The sequence below is a fragment of the Bombus pascuorum genome, chromosome 11 (assembly GCF_905332965.1).
Source record: "Bombus pascuorum chromosome 11, iyBomPasc1.1, whole genome shotgun sequence".
NCBI lineage: Eukaryota > Metazoa > Arthropoda > Insecta > Hymenoptera > Apidae > Bombus > Bombus pascuorum.
In genome coordinates, this window is record NC_083498.1 from 11,732,905 (window position 1) to 11,754,291 (window position 21,387).

At 40.1% G+C, this 21,387-nt stretch overlaps 1 protein-coding gene across 4 annotated transcripts in view; it reads left to right on the top strand.

Annotated features, from left to right (window-relative positions):
* LOC132912201 (ABC transporter G family member 20) overlaps positions 1-21,387 on the top strand; it is a 44,476-nt gene that overhangs the window by 16,642 nt on the left and 6,447 nt on the right. For 3 of the 4 annotated variants that reach the window (XM_060969423.1, XM_060969424.1, XM_060969421.1), the window contains exons 2-4: positions 14,227-14,469; positions 16,134-16,448; positions 16,982-17,089. In XM_060969423.1, the coding sequence (XP_060825406.1) occupies positions 14,227-14,469; positions 16,134-16,448; positions 16,982-17,089 (666 nt within the window). Of the gene's footprint in view, positions 1-594; positions 693-14,226; positions 14,470-16,133; positions 16,449-16,981; positions 17,090-21,387 lie in introns of those variants that run through there. The other variant, XM_060969422.1, reaches the window with a different exon arrangement.

The following is a 21,387-nucleotide window of genomic DNA, read 5'->3' on the forward strand; positions in this document are numbered from 1 at the left end:
TATCCAGGTTTCCATGCGCAAGAATTTTGTGGGGCATTGTTCTTTTCTCTGTAGAAATCTCGATCGTATTAATCTCTGCCTTGCCGCTTCTTAATTATCCCATTGATAAATCCGAACTTCTTTCGGTCTATCGTTTTTACGAAGAAACTATATATTTCTTGCCACCTCGAGGCAATCCTCGCCGGCATTCTTATTCTCCGTGGTGAAACAAATATACGTATAACATGTAGCAAATAGTATGATACACGGTAGGTAGGTAGGTATATCCAAGTGCCGTATAGTATGCAAATAAATAAAATCGAAAAGATGTCGGTGCTCTTGTTCCTCGTAATCGAGAGATGCGTGTAACGATACGACGATAGTATTGTAAATAAACCAGAGTATATTTCCAAGAATAATTAAAATTGGGGGAAAAAACTGAACGTTCGTTGCTCGTAATCGAAGAAGAAATTCGTGTTTCAACGAAAGTTAATGCACTGCGCACAATAGAGCAGCGAGTAAAAGCGTAAATCCGCGGCGGGCAGTCGACTTTCCTCGACAGAGCACCAATTACAATTAGGTACGAGGCCGCGAAAAAAAGAAATGCTTATTCCAACGATTTTACTAAGTATGTCGGCCGGCTACTGGAGAAGCAAATCGAAACGTCATCATAAAGTGGTTACGCAGTCGTTCGCCTACGTTCCCCTAACATGGTAAGCTTGCGTTACAAATAACAAAATCAACGCGAATATTTCGTACGATTAATAACAATGAAACGCGGTGAAATCGATGATCTTCGTTTCCTTGCTCCCTTTTTCTTTGTTTTTCCATAGGCAGTCACGAAAACCAATCTGCCGCACGATTCCTATAACATTATTAACTTTTACTTGCCCCGCAGCCGTCCAATGCTTTCTCTTCTCATTTTCTCGATCGTAGGTCCACTGATTTTCTCATCTCTCCGCGTGATGTACGCGATTTCAAAATCGCGTAATCTCAGGTTGATGAACTGTGGCGAACAGAAAGTCAAGTAACCTTGAAGATCGAACCATTTCGTTCTTTAAAGTGTCTTTTAAGTTGTCTTTAAAGTTGCGATAAATTTAACGTTGCGTCGCTTTCGATCGCGAAACTTTTTGTCACTTTGTTTCTAAATCAGGCACCGACGAATTCGAAATTTTTATTGCCGTTAATCGAATCAGGAGAAGATCAAATTTCTTAAAGCGACTTTTATTTATAGCGATTCGATCTTGCCATTTAACCACTTAAAATGGCGACTAATTGACGCAAGCACTTTTTGTCCCAATGAAAGTGCATATATATACATATATTAATGTCGCAAAGAGAAGAAACAAACGCTTGCGTATTTCGAATAATAGTGAAAATAAGAAGCCTGAATAACCAGTGATTTTAACTAGTTCGGTAGTTGCTATATCAATGCAATGTCGCTTTCAACGACCGCGAGTTTAGTTTTGTTATTTTCAAAGCGATACTATTTCATGAATCTAAAATTTACATTAGAATTGATCGAATTAGCGGAAAATCAAATAACCCGAATTATTCAAACATATTTGATCTTCTACGTGACATAATTTCGTTAAGCGACATCTTAATATCCATCGAAGAAAGTCAATGATCTATAAAACGAATATCTCGATCTAAAATCTAGTTAAACCAATAAAGATTTCCGTTGCCATGTTCTCAACATTATTAAATTACTAGCGATACTCTTCAAGTATCAATCTACAAAGTACATTACGGCTAATCAGATCGCTGATATACGATTTATTAACGACAATCGTCACGAGCCACATGAATCATGGTCGCTATAATCGCGCTGATCGACGAACCGTGGCAGTCGTCGGGTTCTAAAGTGCAATTGTTCTCCATAATCGGACTGGTTTGAACGACGCGGTTCAACCTGTTACCACGGCTGCAGATTGTTTCGTGATAAGTCACGATTTATTCATCGACACCCTTTGATCGCTCTTTCGATCGAAACGCGCTACTGTCTTCCTTCTTTCCACGCTCTTCTTAAGAAAACGTTAGTCGCATCACGAGCTTTTTTACGAATTATCGTAGAATCGAATATTTCACGCAGCGTATTAAATTATTTGAAAACGTTTCAACTTGGACGAAAGAAGTTACGTGATATTTTGAACGTGGCTTTCAAGTTAATTATCGTTGATTTTTTACATTTTTATTAAGAAATACTTGGGCTGTGCCCATCCATTGTTTATATAATTTTTGTATTTAATTATGTACGCTCAACTTTGACAATATCGATGGTGATTCGAAAAATTTGTTGTTGGAAAAAGTGGATTTCGTTCCCGCAAACTAGGTGCATTCGGTTTGCTTGAGTTTCTATAATCGTCGTATTCTTCTAACAAGGATCAAAGTACATCTGCCTCTGAAACGATAAATCGACGAGTTCGCGGAGGAAGTTGAAACACTGTTGCGGCCGTCTTATCGCGTAACATCTTGACTTTCTTACGTGATTTGCGCGTTTTACTACGTACGGAGACAAGAAAAACTCGAGCAAAAACATGTTTGCTCGATAGTCGTGTCGCGTAGAAGGCTATATAAAAAATAGCGTTGTATAACTAATAAAAGATAGACGACTGGTATTCAATAAGCAAGAAGCAGAGGAAAATTTTGGTTAGCTATAACGAAAGCGTAAAAAGCAACGTTGTATTTTGTATTCGTCGATCCAAATATCTTTTACTCCATCGCATTCTTTTCTATCGTTCGACGAATCTCTCGAGAAAAATAGTTTCAAGAGAAATATCAAAGAAACTGTTTTTACCATCAACGAGACGTTTCCGTCTCAACGGTACCGTAACGATTAAAAATTCTCAATCTTCTTCTCGAATCAATGAATTCATCGGATAACGATCGGATAAAAATCATAAAAGTTGAAATTTACGTTCGTAAAAATATTCAACTGCTTATGTTGGAAATTCCTATCTTTTTTGTGTCTTTTTTTTTTTATCGTTTCAACTTCGGAATCGCGAAACGTCACCAAGGTTCGTTTGATAATCATGCGTTCGGAAAGATCCAGTAGCACGGAACTCCAATCGCATGACACGAAAATCAGATCGAAGGGAAACTCGATTGCGAAAGAGAAGCGACGAAGGTCAGGTATTTAACGAACAGCGAATTGTTTGTCAAAGACTCGCGCTTGTCATGAGAGTCACGCACGAAATCGACGTCGATGACGGATCGACCAGATGTCACTTGGAAATTGAGTCAAGGTGAAGGCTGACGGTTCGATTATGGAAAAAAGGAAAGAACAAGAAAGGGGTTGGAACCTCGAAATGGCGAAGCGTGCGATACGTTCGACTCGCAAGGCCGATCGATATATGGGACGTACGTGTACGAATGTCGCGACCAATCGATAATTTACGCGCGTTGCCACGCGCATATGCCACGTGTTATCGTCGTATTAGATAATTAACATTTTTTATACGCTACTGTTGCATTAGACGCGTAATAGACAATCGTAAGATGTCGCGACCAAGATGAAGTTTATTTGTCGCGAAGATAAACAAGCAACATCCGTTTTTAATATTCCAGTGTTTCCTTCGATCAAGAAATCCGAGTGTCTATATTCCAACGTCTTACATTTACCGATTTTATATCGTAACTTTTTTGAAATTTATTCGGCAAACTGCCACGCTCGAAGGTCGAACAATGGACGTGACAACACCATTTTCGATATTATTTCGACTTTAATACGCGCGAGAGAAGATACGATAGAGTCTCTGTTGTCAGACAACACTCGTTATTCGAACGTTCTATTATCCGAACGTAGCATTTCCCAGCAAATTTCCCTTTTTCCATTTCGGATATGTAAGCTCGTGCACGACGTATACTTTTCTTTGTTCGATCGAGTGGATTCTGATCGTAAGAATTTGATATGAAACTAACAACTATCGAAACGACATACGACGTAATTAAGAAAGCTGGAAAGCGGTGTAAATGGAAGGGAATTTAGCAATGATACATAACGTGGAAAAAGTGTGAGGATCAGAGACATGGGAGATAAATTATCTAAAGCGCGTAGATCGCTCGGACGCTAGCGACAATAGAAAAACTGTAAATCTACTGACGTAACGAAATGCGATGAAGGTGATAATGAGGACATTATATGTGGAAATTACATAAATGGAAACAACGTACAACAATTTATACGCGCGTAACTGGTAATGGGCAAGTGTGTTCTCGCGTCAAAGTATTCGTGTCATTCGAAAAAAAAGTTTCGACGATTCAAAGTACGAAAAGAATGTAACTACGCAGTTACTTTGGTTGCAGAAATTGCGTGACTTAGCAGCCAAGAAGATCTATAAGCATTTAAAGAATCTGTCAATTGGATAATCGTAATCTGTATTTGAATAAATGAAATTTCACATAAGAAACTGATTCTTCTATTATCCGAAAATTCCATTATCCGAACGATTTTGTCTCCTCGTTAGTTCGGATAACGCAGGATCTGCCGTATTTGATGCGACATGATCGAGAAAGGAAGTAACAGAAAGTAAAAGGAGAAAGGGATTCGAGCCCTTTTTAAAGAATAAAAACTTGAAAAATTAGTCGATAAATTTGGCGAAAAATTCGGAAAAGAAACTAAAGGGCGTGAAAGTGTTAATGGCAAAGTTCAAAGAAGAAATAAAATTCTAATTTGAATCGCGGTCATTCTCTACACGTTGCTTCGTGTCGTTTTATACGATTTAACGCGTCGTTGAGAAATCACTGGAGCTCGTTGATCCGTCTCGATTTTCGCTGACTTACGCCGTCTCCGGAGCTGCTTCTTATCCTTGTCATAAATATACTACGATGATTAAGTTGAAGCACTGTCTGGTAACCAAGGTACGGCGAACTGCCTGCGGTTAAATAAAATTTATTATTACCGTCGTTACTTGAAAGGATATAGCAAAAAGTACAAAATCTCGAGCAATTTGAATGTACGTGCATTCCATGCTTCGAGTGACACTCGAATGCATGGCACTTTGTTTTTGAAAAATTAATCGAAAAATTACGTTCCTAGCGCGGTAATTTCTTACGCTTTAAATGCTTTTACTGCAATTTTACGAGGGAAAATTGCAAAAATACGAAGGATAATTAAGAATAATCAAAGATTTAACGAAATAAATTGTAGAACTTTAATATGAAAAAATACATAACAATTTATAAAGTGAAATATAAAGAAAGACTCGTCAAAGAAATCCCTTTGGAAACTATTTTACCATCGACTTAAAGCATCGAACGTACGTACAGCCAACTCGGTGCAGATTTCGCAGCGCTTGCTACATCTACTTGTCGTTAATTCGCTAAATTATCTATTTATCCGGTCGTATTCTCTAAAAATTATGCACATATTAAGTACGAGCTCCAGTCATCTCGAATGATTCAAGTTTATTACGCTTGTTTATACAAATTTACACAAGCAATCGTTAGAAATTAATTATTCTCGTTAGTAAAAAGTGACTCTTTATACACACCTATATTTTCACGACTAAAGATAAAAATTTGCTTCGTTTGCTCGATATCATAACGACTAAGGTGTTTTCTTCTTGATATTTTTCATATTATACGCCTGCAAACTTTGAAATTTCCTACAAACGCATAAACAGCCGCGATCAAATTCGTCATATTTCAAACGTCAAGTATCAATTTTTGAAATTGAATAATTTGCCGTAGATATTATCCAAGTACGTGTAATTAAGAATTTATCACCCCTAAAGACACGAAGGGAAGCAAAAGGCCGTAACAAGAGAGAAACGCGTGTGCAAATTCGCAGACGTAATAATAATTTTTCTTTCTTTTTTTTCCTATTATTAATGCCGATTAGATGGTATCGCCGGAACGACTATTGCATGACGATACACGGCTTCGAATACAGTTATGAAATGACCGGGTGTGCGGTAATACCATTAGAGACGCTGCTGTAACAACGACGATTAGGAAACACGTCCAACATTAAATCAACGGTAATTAATAATTCGCATTTTGCCATGAAAACAGGTCACGATGATAATACGCTACCGCGTATACGCGTTTAGACACTTTTAAATTACCGGATATACAGTGGCCGCGAAAGTACTCCAACCCTTACTGTAGAAATCACCTGAAACACTTTGTAATTCTGTTAGCTGTCTAACGAGATGCGTGAGTGTAAGTATACTGTATATTTAAAAAGTAGTCTATATAAAATAGATACAACCACGTAAAACATCAATCACTGACGAGGCAGCACCTCGAGGTGTACGCCAACGTTCAAAGACAGCCGCAAACAGGGATTAGTCCTGGGATTAATAGCGACCTTCGCTCCGTACCTCTGATCCGTAGGATCGCGATGCTCGAAGCACCACGCGAGCGAGAGTATAGAAACAAGACCCGACATCGTGTCTTCTACGTTAGAAATTTGAATACGAAATGATCAAAACTATTCGGAAATTGTGCGAAAGTTGGAGTCGTAAATGTCTACGATATCGTGAAACTGCATCGACGACGACGACAAAGAAGACGATCGGGGAAAGAAGAAGCGAGAGGAAAGAAAGCTTTGGAGAAAGCACGAACAGAGAAATGGGAGGAGCGCAGAATCGGCGCTTGGATCATCGACCATGGCCCAGAACACGAAGACTCACGTGGTCAGGTCTTTCCACACGCGTCCTCGCGGTACGTCGTCCTCTGGAATGCCAGCTTACGCAATTGCTCGCGTCGAGACATCTCTTCGATTTTCGAATACTAAACGCCGTTATCTATATACGATATCGCTTGGCCGTTGATCGTAATACGAATCTGACCAGTCGCTGCAACGATCCGTTCTATGCGATTAACGAAGTGGAACGAACGACGAGCCTCGAGAAATTAAACGCAACGTCTCGAGTGATAGAAAGTTGCGTATAACGTTCATAGCGTTGACGAGATGCACAGTGGCTACAACTACCGTTCGTCGTGGTTGTTAGACTTTTGTACGTTCGAAGACGAAGAGCATACGCGACAACGATGCGCGCGTCACCTCGGAACGACGGTACATCAAGTAATCTAACCGTAAATTAGTTCAGGCTGCTCGGTCTGACTACTACGGCCATTATCTACTTGCGTGTCTGCTTCGCCGAATGTCACGTTCCTGCCTCGTTGATCGACGCGCGCGCATCGTCCTCTAAAATCAACAATTGCGTTCTTTACGATAATTTAACGTAATAATCCTTTTTATCGACTCTCGAATAAAGAAGACTGGGTCGATCTTGATATGTCACGCTTAATCCTCACGATCGTTACGTTACGCACAGATAGACAGCCTTTTTCGTTCTACTTTACCGCTATAAAACAAAATAGTCGACGCTCGTGACGATAACGATCGTGCTTTTACGATCGTACAAGGATTAATTATTTTTAGTAACAAAGTGAAGCGTATTCGAGGTAGTTCGTAATCGAACGACAGACCATTAAACGCGCGTATATTAGCGAAAAGTCCGATACTTATCTCGTTGCTTAACCCTCCTAAGAAATTGGATAACAACGAGCCGTACGCTTTTACGGCTTGAGTAACATTTTCCCAGCCGCGAAACATTTCTCCTTTCTATTTAATTTCTGCCAGAGCCTCCGATTCTCTGTCTTCCCTCTTGGCAAATTCCTGGCTGCTAATTATCGCACGTTCGCCCAGCGTTACCGTGCTTTAAACCGCTACTCGCTGGCAGCACGTGAGATACGCAGTGGCTCTTCGATGCTTATGGAAATCTTCTATCGATATATTACGATTTTTACATTTCACTAGCACCGTAATAAGACGCAATTATCGGTCTTCGTACGATCAAGTATTAGGTTGTCCGAAAAGTATCTTTCGTTGCATAAGACGATAATAGATGAACAGCAGTTTCTCTTTTATATTATTTTATTAAATTAGGTATGATTTTATGATAGGTCATATTTTTGTTATTACGTTCGTGTATAATTCGATAAACTAATTTAATTTATTTCCTTATAAAACGAAAGAAACTTTTCGGACAACCTGATATTACGTTTCGCACAGATCGCACAGACAGACCGTCGATTATCCATTACATTGAAATAAATGTAACGTACGAATAAATATGCTCGGTAATAAATATCTTTGACGCTTATTATCTGTTTAAGACGCTATATATTAATTTTTTTCTAAATTATGTCCGCGGTTTACGTATCTTAACTTGTACGTAAATTCTCAAATTGGCATCTAGTTTTACGTACGTAGTCGTATCTTATTACGGCGTTAATAAAATCTGAAAATGCTTTATATAACATAATATGTACATAAAAGGTTTCTATGGCAAGTGTTCAAATACTTTCGTGAGCCACTGTATGCACACGCGTGTCGATAACCGTTTCCTCGATGGATCGCCTCGTCGACTTCCTCTCGTCTCCAAGGAAGTTACGTGAAACGTCGAAAGCGTTCGTGTACCTGCGCGATTCCAGCCAATGCGCATAATGCGGATAATAAAGTCACGTCTCGACATCCCGACAAAAGGTATGCTACGATAATTGCGAACGATCATGTGTATCGTGATATTCCTCGAGTGCATTCTTGGAATAATCATCCACGTTATCTTGTATCGCGTCACTTAAAGCAGCTGTCCGACAAGAAATTTCACGATGTTGGTCGTTCGAATAACGAGGCAATTTGTTTACAAAGGAAAGACGAATTATGAAATTTGAACGATTTCAGCGATTTATCCATACTCGTCCGTGAGACTTTTACTTCTCGTTTCCGTTCATTATATATCGCAGAACTCTTGCATTCGCGATTACGTCGCGGAAGGAAGAAGATCTCTATAGAATCGCTGGATCTTCGATCTTTATGCGAATTGACAAAACACGGCCGGTTTTACATACCAAAGTATCCGCGTATCTTGTCAAAAATACGTTTTCCGTATTCTGCACGTAAGTCGTGAACGTAAAAGATTTTTATCGTGAAAAATGTTCACCGATAAAGACAGAAGGAAGTTTGTGCGTTAATGAACTGGGCGATTCGAGAGCGGAGGTAACAAAGTCACGTCTGAACACTTGGAGGAACGTCAGCAATGCTACGATAATTACGAGGATTTATAAGCATCGCGACATGTATTCATCGAACGATCATCTTCGCGTTACCTTGCGTCGTATCCACTGTTTGTCGTTCGATGACATTTCAGTGGCACGTTCGGCATTGCTTGCTTCGACGATCATCGGTCACTGTCGAAGATAGGCTACTAAAAGTCATAGAAACGTCTTCGCGGCAGTTGCTTTCTTCTTCGGGTCGATGTCTACTCACGAGAGACGTTACGAAACGGTTTGTTGGCTTTTCCTCGTTCGCCAGCACGTGCAATTCCTCGAGCTGGCCGTCTCTCGTAATTTAACCACATTGGAAATCGACTAAATTCGCGAGAAAGCAGTATCGCTGATTTATTTATTGGCCGTTCGACGGCCGATCGTTTCTAAGTAGATTGGCATCGTTTTACGATCACGCGTTTACGGTTTTACAGATTAAAGAAAACATGGTCCAACAACGTTATGCAACGATCGACACAGACTATATATCGCTTTATTATTCCACGACTCATCGTGTATTTATGCGTAAATACTTTTTTCATCGCGTGGTTAAACAAACACTTCTTTTCGCGTAAACGCACAAACAAACGTATCGTGCGTGCAAGCTCGTGCTCCTTCAAATAATAAAAATATCTTCTACGCGATCTTCGTGCATACGGCGGTGCGCGATACGATCTTGTTTCGTGCGATCTCCACGATCTTGTCGATCGTCGATCGAAATCGTCGATCAAAGACTAGTCGAACGTATCCGATTAACGAGTATCTCAGTCTGTAAACAAATTCTTTACACAACGTCGTAAATCAATTTTCTTAAAGCATGTGTATTTATGATAATATTTGAATGGAATTTTCAATTCCTTCTTCGCTTCGATGATTTTCGTGCCGATACGCGATTCTTATCAGTGCTAATATATTCGTCGTTCATTAATCGATAATATAACTCATGATGGTTACTTGCATCTCAAGTTATCCAAATATTAAAGGATTGATAATAATGAAAAATAAATAATGATAAAATTTATATGTCTGTATATGCACGCGTCTCTAAATACGATTAATCCGTCGTAAGATCTAAAATTTCATGGAATAACGACGAACGAATCAATTAGTCCATATCCCGTAAGTAACAAGATCGTTCAGCCGGAATTTTTCCTCAGTTTGTTGCATCATCGAAGAGTATTTTCTGTCCAGATGTAACTAAATCTGCCGCTCGTTCTTATTTCTATTTTCTATCCTCGAATGCAAAATTTCATCGAATAACGTGGAACAGCTCGATTATTCCGTACGGAAAAGGCAAGATCGTGCGAATCTGTTGAATTTCTCGTCAGTTTATCGCGCCATGGAAGAACGCTTTGTCTCCAAACGTAACTATCCGGTGGAACTTACTCCGATCTATTTTAAGATCCAAAATTTCATGGAATAACGACAAACGAATCAATTAGTCCATATCCCGTAAGTAACAAGATCGTTCAGCCGGAATTTTTCCTCAGTTTGTTGCATCATCGAAGAGTATTTTCTGTCCAGATGTAACTAAATCTGCCGCTCGTTTTCATTTCTATTTTCTATCCTCAAATGCAAAATTTCATCGAATAACGTGGAACAGCTCGATTATTCCGTATGGAAAAAGCAAGATCGTGCAAATCTGCTGAATTTCTCGTCAGTTTATCGCGCCATGAAAGAACGCTCTGTCTCCAAACGTAACTATCCGGTGGAACTTACTCCGACCTATTTTAAGATCCAAAATTTCATGGAATAACGACAAACGAATCAATTAGTCCATATCCCGTAAGTAACAAGATCGTTCAGCCGGAATTTTTCCTCAGTTTGTTGCATCATCGAAGAGTATTTTCTGTCCAGATGTAACTAAATCTGCTGCTCGTTCTTATTTCTATTTTCTATCTTCAAATGCAAAATTTCATCGAATAACGTGGAACAGCTCGATTATTCCGTATGGAAAAAGCAAGATCGTGCAAATCTGCTGAATTTCTCGTCAGTTTATTACGCCATGGAAGAACGCTTTGTCTCTAAACGAAACTATCCGGTGGAACTTACTCCGATCTATTTTAAGATGCAAAATTTCACTGGTTCGACGACGAACAACTTTGTCCGTGCGAATCTGTCCTAACCGATCGTAACCGTAAAAGGAAGAAAAATTGTGCGAGCACTCGGTTCGCGAAGCAAGCATCTCTCGCAAATCCGGAGAAAACGTCAACGGATCGTGGAGAAATGTTTGCACGGCCTTGGTCGGCGATACGTTTCAGAGAAACGGGTTATATACATTTCGCCGGTGTAAACGACATATTATCGCCGCATGCCGGTGAACAGGTATCTACGTCGATACGCGTTGCCCAATGAACCGGCGAGCGTAAGCGAAAAGAAAGCCGCTTTCTTACGTAAGCCAGTTTACTCGCTCTTTCTAAACGATCCTGACTGACCCAAGTCTGTCGCGACGCACGTAAGCCATCTAACGCGGATTTCGCGTCTTACGGCTTCTCCCAGCTGTCTATTCCTCTTAGTTTCAATTTTGTCGCCGTCACCCACCTCCGGAGTATTCTTTTTTTAACTCGCAAATAGAATTTGATTTTAACGGGAAAATGCGTTTGACGCGTAAGTTTCCTTGGAAAATCTCGAAGCGGAGGGAATTGCTGAAAGAGAGAATGGTACGCGTAATTTGCAATTGCTATCGAGGCAACTTGCGCGTAATAAACCTTCTTAGATAATACGTTCTACTTTGTATTTTCCCGTGTTTCGAGATGTATTTTGTTGAGAATTGTTCGGGATCTCAATCGCCGAAATAAAAGCAAAGGAACGCTAAGGTTACACTTGGAATTCATATTAAAATAGTTTTAAATTTATTCGACAAACGATTTCCAGGATATTCGTCGATATACATTTGCACGCGTCTCGGCGCTCCGTCTCGCCATCTTCCATACCACACCGCCAACGGGACAGTTGCATTCGTCTGTTTTTCGAGACGCCGCGCACACTCATATTCACATACGCGTGTCACTACTACATAGTCGATTTGATCTAGCACGCAAAATCATACGTATCTCGATATATTTAAATACCGAAGATTCCCGTGTTGTTTCTTGTCTCTCGAGCGAAATTACGTTGTTCGAACTGTTAGGGAAGAAATATTTTTAATCGAATGAGAAAAAGAAATAGCACGGAAGACCTTTTCCACTCTGTCCAATGTTTCGAAATGGTAAATGGAATATTTTAATTCGGGAATGATGGATCGTTGTTAACGTCTGTTTAAAATCTGTTCGAAAATGAATAACGTTCGAAAAGGACGAGAGACCGTGAACTGGAAGCGCGAAAATGTCGAAGCAGATCGTCGAATAAACGGAGCTGGCAATTTCGAATTACTTTCAAGTTGCAACTCGCGTGTAACTTTCCTTGCGAACGATGAATTACGGAACCTCGGCCAGTCTAGCGGAATAATTTGTTTGAGAAAAACGTCAGATTTTCCGAGAAGAATCGCGAACTGGAGAGAAACGTCGCGATAGAATGTCGGACGAACGAGACGCGTAATTCGGTGGCCGATTAACCTGCACGCGAACCTACTAATCGCCACATAGTCGTCCTTTCTTTGCTTCGAGACTTCCCTGTGACTCGTTCCATGCTTTTCTCTGCATTCAATGATTCCTTTATAAATACCCAGACGATTCTCGAGAACACTTTGCAGCAGACGCTTTTACGACACGACCGTGACTCGATTACGAATCCGTCGCAGATTTTCGTAGTTTCGGATCGTCCAGATTCCTTTTCTCGCACAACAGCGACTCGATCGATGCGTCCTTTTTATCTCGAACGAATCGTGCCGACGCGATCTTTCGTAAATGGAAAACTTTTGCTCGAAAGACCAACGAGAGATTGTCGAGTCCCGCTGGACATTTTTCGCGTCCACCTGTTTTTGTGAAACGTGCGAAGGAAAAGCAGGATCGCATCCTGGAAATTGTTTCAAGATATATCATACGCTTAAGAATTTCAAAATACAACAATAGTGCGAATAAAACTGCTATTTGAGCGAATCTCTTCCTTTATTTATTTAAATCGTCTTATTTTTTAGTTAAAGTAAATTTCAAATAAAACGCTCCAAACGCTGCTACCAACGAAATCGAAATAAAATTCAGAGCGCGGAGGATTCGGGAGGCAGCTACGGCATCTAAATCGCATTCGGAGGTACAAAACTTTGATACTACGAATGTTAGTCGAATACCGATTTGTGGCGAGTTTTAAAAAGCGATCTGATTTTGATGGATTTCGAGTCGGTTTTCGTCGCTTCACTCGAATCACTGGAAAATAGAGTTGGCTCCGCGTTGCGGCTATCTCTTCTTTACTTTTTCGCGTTTCTTTGGAGAACAGACGAACGTAACTGCATTAGCCAAGTTCGTGCCGTTGATTGTTGCGTTATCTGCGACAAAAGCTTCTAACTTCGGTATCGTTCCAACGTTCTTTAAACTTTGTCGTTGCTCTTCCTTTGAACGCAACTTTCTCGCAACTGATTTTGGAATATTCACCGCGTTAGACGCAAATCGTACAAATATCCAGCGTTTGAAAATTTGCTTCTGGAACGCGATCGAGAAACTATTATATAGCGGCGATAATTTGCAAAACTGTGGATGCATTTGCATAGAACGTTGAGTGGAAAAACTTTGGACCCTGGTTCGTGCGTTTCTTTGCTCGGAAGTTGAGGTGCACGTCATCGCATAAGCTAACAATTCGAGGTTTCATCCGTCATGCACAATTAGTATGATTTGCGTCATAAATGCTCCGATTTGCGTGCTATCTCCTTTAAAATGCGTACTTTTTCACCTGCGTTACTTGCATCATTATAAATTAATTTGTTTCTTCGAATGCAGCAAATCTAAACGGACATGAAAATATTGAAAATGATCAAAGAATCGTTACCGTAAATTTAGAAGATATGCGAGAAATGTTGAGAATAGAAACTCGCAGGAACTTTAGTTTGCCGAAGGATATTTTTGATTCGTCGTTTATGTTCGTCCAAGCAAAGTGGAACTTTGTATTATGTTTGATTCGTCGTTACGTTAGTCTCGATTATACGCAGTTGGTAAAACTGGAAAGCGAGAGTACGATAAACAAATAATAAAATAAATAAGTTAGAAAAATGTATGCGACAAATTATCGAAAATTTCGTCTTCTTTTTTATTTCAGTGACGCAACAGCGGGAGGTGACGGTGGTCTAATAAACGCGAACAATATGCAGAACAATACGGACACCGGCGTGGACATGACGATACCACCGAATCCGGCATTGGCCACGCCAGGCTTGAACAATCCGGCGTGGAACCGACAGCAGGCAGTGAGCGTAAGAAACGCCTTCAAAAGCTACGGAAACAGTAAAAATCCAAACCACATCCTGCAAAATCTCAACATGACCGTACCCAAGGGATCCATGTAAGTAAGAACAAAGAAAACGTTGTAAGAAAAACAAAGTATCTCGTCTTTATTTTTTTTTTTATTTTGATTTTTTACAATTTGTCCTTATGGACATTTGGTAAAGTGTTATATCATATTGGTGAAAAAAAAAATAAAATAAAAATAAATATAGCATGTGGGTGGCTACCCCCAGCGGGGTGCCAGCTTCGTTTTTTCTAAGTTATATCTTTCATGTCTCGTCTTTTAAAAAATTCACTCGGAACTTGGATCGCTTCCTCGAAATTACAGCGTACACCTGTAGACGATCGCGGCAATTTTACAAATAATTTCACCGAACAATAAGCTTTCGTTCTTATCTGCCTACGCGTTCAAAGTCGATCTCATTTCCTAAAGGCGTAATTGTCGGTTTGAATCGTCGGTGAAAGCGATCGGGATACTACGAGCAATAGGTAGGACTTATCGATATTAGAAAATCTTTTGCACACTCCACGTACCATATGATACTGAATTATTTATTCATCGAGCTGAGAAACTACGCAAAAAAAGACTGGCAACAGGTAATCCTTGATTGCGTTAATCGCTGCAACTGTGACGAAATCAGTGCAACCTCGACTCATAGAATTTCATGTCGCGATTTATGAATATATAAACTATAAAATTCCTTCTATTCGCAGTTCGCGCCACTATACACAGTTTACGAGTTATTGACTGAATTATCAAACGACAAACCCAATCGCGTCTGGTTATTTTCCACATTTTCTTCTCCGGATCGATGCAGAAAAATTGGACGATCGACGGAGCAAATTTTTCGCAAAATGTAGGGAAAAATTCCGAGAGCAAACCGGCGAAGAACGAATTTGTTAGAGAAGAGTCTTAAACGAAAGGCAGCTTTCTTAGAAAGCAACGGCCAAAGATAATCAACGGAACGTGACCATCTCTCGTTAACGTTCGACGTTCCTCGTGCCGTTCTCTTCGGAGTAAAATTCGTTCCGCTCCAGTAGAGAATTCTATTTGTATACGGAAACTCGAGCGAGAATTTCTAATCGAGTTCAAAGTTTCCGGGATAAAACAAATTCGCGAAATCGTCGTTGCGTAATTTCATTACGCACGCTGGCCATTATCTTGGCTGCTATTACGAATATCGGCCTTTATGCCAAGGGAGCACGTAACTGGCGGCCGATTACGCGAACCAACTCGCCTAAGAAATCGTCGCGCCGATCTCGCCGTTAGACAGAGCCGTACCGTACGTCTTGGCGACTCTTCCAAAGAAACGCCTGCTCATGGCAAATCGATCTGTTTGCGAAACAGATAAACGTACGTTTTTACGGTGATTCCAAGAAACGAGAATCTTCGAAAGACTTTGCTATTGGCTGAACTCGTGTAAAGAACTAAAAAACAAATAAAACGCGTTTTTTACCGTAATTACAATGCGGATGTTTACGCGATGAACTATAATTTGCGTACGTCGCGTATTTCTTCGTATTATCTACATCTCACGCACGTTTCTATTTTGAAGCTTCCTGTAGACGTGTACGAAGAAACTTGTCAAACTCGTAAACATCGTGTACCGCGATATCTCGTCCAATTTCTCGTACTCGTCTCGTTTTTCAAATCTTTGTATCGACTTCTTCTTGCATCTGATTCCTATTTATACCTTTCGTCCTGCTGTTTCTCCGAATCAGCTACGGACTCCTCGGTGCCAGCGGATGCGGGAAAACCACGCTGCTCTCTTGCATCGTTGGTCGAAGAAAATTGAACGCCGGAGAGATCTGGGTTCTCGGTGGCAAGCCAGGCACCAAAGGATCAGGAGTTCCTGGAAGAAGAGTCGGCTATATGCCGCAGGAGATTGCTCTCTACGGTGAATTCAGTATTCGAGAAACCATGATGTACTTTGGTTGGATATTCGGCATGTGCACCGAGGAGATTCAAGAGAGACTTCGATTCCTCTTGCAATTCCTGGACCTACCCACGCAGAACCGATTGGTGAAGAATCTCAGGTAAGTGTAATTAATTCCGATCGATACGTCGGCTGGTCGCGCATCGAAACGATTATCTAAACGACCAGCTGGGTTTTCCGCGATCTTTGAAATTCTAGCGCCAAAGCGCTCGATCCGCGATGCTTAATAGAAGCGTTAATCGTTTCCAAATATCGTCAATTCGAATCGAAAGAACTTGACTAGAGTCGATCGGGTTGATCTATCGATTTGGAAGAAGCTTATCTACGGTTTGGCGAGTAAACGAGTTAAGGGTAACGACTTTCGTTATCGTTATCGTCTGTGATCCTTCTCGCAAACTACCTGTTCCGTTTTCTTCGTTCGAAAGCTGATACCATCTCCTCGACGTTTCGTACTCTCGTTTCTCCGATAATAACAAAGCAAAGACGAATAATTCCCTTACACGACGCACACGATGCGTCGCCAGTTTCGGATCGGTTCAACGAGTTCTTTCATTTTCCTTGCGTTTAGAGCGGACACTTACGAAATCGTCCGACTTTTCATTTGCTAACGACGGAATTGTTTTCCGATTGCAGCGGTGGCCAGCAGCGTCGAGTGTCCTTCGCGGTTGCTCTGATGCACGACCCGGAGCTCTTGATCCTCGATGAGCCAACAGTAGGTGTGGATCCACTGCTGCGACAAAGGTGGGTGTCCGACGACGTACGAGCTAGATCGAAAGAAGACGTCCATCGAAAACTCGTTCCTCTCGGCGTATATCGAGAGGATTTGAGTGGATCTGTTCGTTCGAACGACAGGACTTTCGCATAATTTATATCAAAAATCCGGCAATCGAGGTTCGCTTCGCAGGATTTGAACGCACCTTCCGAATACCGTTACCAGGGCTACTATACTTGGACGATTGTTTTATAATGTGTATCGGTAACGGGATCAAGTACATCGCGTATTTGTGAATTCAAATGAAATCCAATAGGCAAGGCTCGCCTCGCAGGTTTTGCGCATCCATTCCGAGCACCGTTATAGTAAATCACTACCATAAGGTACAGTAGGAGGTCGTTTAGGTGATTGCGCGTAATCTACGCGCTGCTGATCTTTGTACAAGTTCATATTTTTGAGAATGTAATTCAAAAGGTACAACTTCCATAGAAAATTAAAGAGTTTATAGAGAGTTAAATATTTATACACATTAAATATTATATACAGATATATCAAATTCGTGTTAAAAATATTTTTGCACGCAGTGCGCATTCAGATTCGTGAAAATGAATTCGTAAAAATCTACCGATCGCTAAACCGAGCTTTCGACCGAAAGATATCCAAGGCCAAAGACCCAATGACGAATAAAAGTGAGGCGATACCCGGTAAAACCAGATTCGCGCGTCTGGAAATTTCTTGAACGGGAAAGGTCTTGGAAGGTCGAAATGCGTGCAAGGACCAGGGAATAGACAGGAATTTTATCCTCGTCGGTTAGGGTGCAATAGCAAGAGTATATAGAGCGTAACAGGAGAGCTGTAACGTTGCCAGATACGCTTCTAGGATTCACTTTTAAGTGAAAGTACCGTTTGCCTGGCCGAAATTAGAAGCGAAGGTGACTGAACGCGGACTTTTGCATCTCAACGACCTTTTGTTTCCACGTGCCAATTGCCACGGCAAAGATAAACGCCCCTGGAACTAATTTCCACGCAATCTCCTTAAATATCTGTCCTCTCGGGAGATCGCGCTTCTTAAACCGCGTACAATATCCAGCCGAACGAAAATTTGCAGACGTTTTAAAAGAATTTTTCTGTACCGTTTTCTAGGATAATTCTCCGCTTCTCTGGAATTTAAATTTAATATAGAACGATAGTTGCGTCAGAGAAGCTCGTTACGAAAATTGCACGTACAAGAAGGGTTCGTGTAATTCGAAAAAGATAGTCTCTCACAGCGATGCAGAATACTTCGATTTCTTCAAATTTTGTAAAATTGTTCGACTTGGCTGGAAGAAAAAGTAGCAACGCGAAATATATTCGACAACGTTAACCGACTAAAAAAGATGACAAATAAAACGTTGCATCGATGTGTTAAAGAAATTTAAGTGTTTCTACCATTGTGATAAACTAATTCGTGGTAATAATTGTTATTAAATAGGAGTAAATAGAATCATAGTCAATTGATAAATATATAAATAAATAGATTTCAAACGATTTTTTAATTGATTCTGATTCGTGCAATCGGCTTCTACTATTCTGATATATTTTCTACTATTCTGATATATTTTTCTGTCTCGATAAACCAACGTATAAAGATCGTACTTATGTTTCTCGCACGATATACGTTTAAGCAACTTTTATACGTTGTTTCGCTGCTCAAGTCTTCGCTGAGTTAACGAGGAAAATTCACGGCGCGTCATGGTCTGCCAAGAAGCCGTCGGCTGTAGCGATAAATATCCAGAAAGGAACATTAAAGAGCAGAGAAACGATTCCGTCGAGGCAAACGAATTTCGTTCGCGTTATGAAATGGCGGTGACAGGCCGCTTTTCAATTACCATCGCTAAGAACGTGGAAAAGTACGCTGGCTTCGTTTTACTACTGACCACCGCTCTCACCAACATCGACCGTATTCGTAATTTACATTCTCAGCGATATTTTACGATGCTCGATATACTTTCGTATACGTGAAACTATGTTGCACGATCTTGTTAGCTCCGGGCTAAAAGGATTCACTTTCGTTGTAAAATTTCGCTGTAAAATTACGCTATCGTTCTTTGCTCTTTGCTTTGATTATGACATTACGATCCAGTGAAACGATAATGCGTTTATTTTTCATAATCGCTACAGCTACGTACGACAGTGATATATCGTGATCGAATCAGATTAATTTTTAAGAGCCGATGTCTTTAAGAATCGAACGTATCCAGGCAATTAGTTATCTCTGGCACGATGAATTTTAATTAGGAAATCGCGAATAAGTTGTAGCGCAACGATTTTCTTCCAAATTATCGTTACTAGATGCAACGTTATACGACAGCTTTATTAAATTTGTTCTTGAAAGTCAAAACGCTATAGAAAATCGCGGATAAGTCGTAGCGCAACGATTTTCTTCTTCCAAATAATCGTTGCTAGATGCAACGTTATACGACAGTTTTGTTAAATTTATTCTTGAAAGTCAAAACGCCATAGAAAATCGCGGATAAGTTGTAGCGCAACGATTTTCTTCTTCCAAATGATCGTTACTAGATGCAACGTTATACGACAGTTTGTTAAATTAATTCTTGAAAGTCAAAACGCTATAGAAAATCGCGGATAAGTCGTAGCGCAACGATTTTCTTCTTCCAAATGATCGTTACTAGATGCAACGTTATACGACAGCTTTATTAAATTTGTTCTTGAAAGTCAAAACGCCATAGAAAATCGCGGATAAGTTGTAGCGCAATGATTTTCTTCCAAATTATCGTTACTAGATGCAACGTTATACGACAGTTTTATTAAATTAATTCTTAAAAGTCAAAATACTACAGAAAATCGCGGATAAGTCGTAACGCAACGATTTTCTTCTTCTGAGTGATCGTTGCTAGATGCAACGTTATACGACAGCTTTATTAAATTTGTTCTTGAAAGTCAAAACGCTATAGAAAATCGTGGATAAGTCGTAGCGCAACGATTTTCTTCTTCCGAGTGATCGTTGCTAGATACAACGTTATACGATAATTGATTAAATTTATTCTTAAAAGTCAAAATACTACAGAAAATCGCGGATAAGTCGTAGCGCAACGATTTTCTTCTTCCAAATAATCGTAGCTAGGTGCAACGTTATACGACAGTTAACTAAATTTATTCTTGAAAGTCAAAACGCTATAGGAAATCGCGAATAAGTCGTAGCGCAACGATTTTCTTCCAAATGATCGTTACTAGGTGCAAGGTTATACGACAATTAAATTTGTTCTTGAAAGTCAAAATGCTATAACAAAATTAGAGTCGTAACTGCCATGGCTTATGAAAATGTTTCCTAAATGTTTTCTTTCTCGGAAGAGCGCTAAATGTTGCTTCTAATTAATAATTCATCGTTCTTTTAAGCACTGGTAAATTTACATACCGTTGATATAAAGTATCCGAATACTTTTAAGAGACAACTCGTTTACGCCAGGTAGAATATATTTACAATCAAAGCGCTGATACGCGGGAACGCGTTAATCTACTTCGAAGCTTTCACGTGTCGTAACTCCAAAAATTTCGCAATCTATGCACATACGAGCATAATGAACTTAACGACGTTGCTAATCTGTTAAAAAAAAAATAGGAAATCGAAGCGAACCACGATCGACCGCTTTCCTGCACATTGCGACGACACAGATTACATGGAATTTTTCATGCATAATGGCATTGCAGATTTACCTGTGATTCGTTCTGCTCAGAAAGATAGAGACGATCGTAGATAAAAATTTCTGATCTTAATGGAAAATTTGTTTTCTACGGTCAACTTTGAATCCTTACGAATTTGGACAAACGAAGCTACGTATCCACAACGATTAACAAAAATACGTAGTTTTATTTCAAAGAGTCGACGTTTAAGGTCGAGCATTTATTTAAACAAAGAGCAGATGATCAGTCTGTTGATAGAAACTGAAACTTATCGACGCGCCACGTCAACTAAATCTTCTCCACTGTCGTCGTAATTTATCGTACCTCGTCCTTCTACGAACAAATCTTTCGCGGAAGCTTAAAGTTCGACGGAGATGCTCGTAAATTTCCAGCAGATGCGCCGTTCGAGTCAATTACCTCGTTTAGAGAAAAAGACCTCGGCCAACTACCGTTAATGTTCGCGTTGCTCGCATCTTCCGATAGTTCCGTCCAATCTGCCTGTTCTTTTTCCGATAGAACAGCAAACGACGACAAATAGAAGGACTAATTAGCGGCGAGAAAGTTTATTTAAAATCGAGTTTCTCGAAATTCGAGTAACGAACGACGGAGAAGAGATCCTCTTCCGCGCTTTCTCGTACGAACGTAGT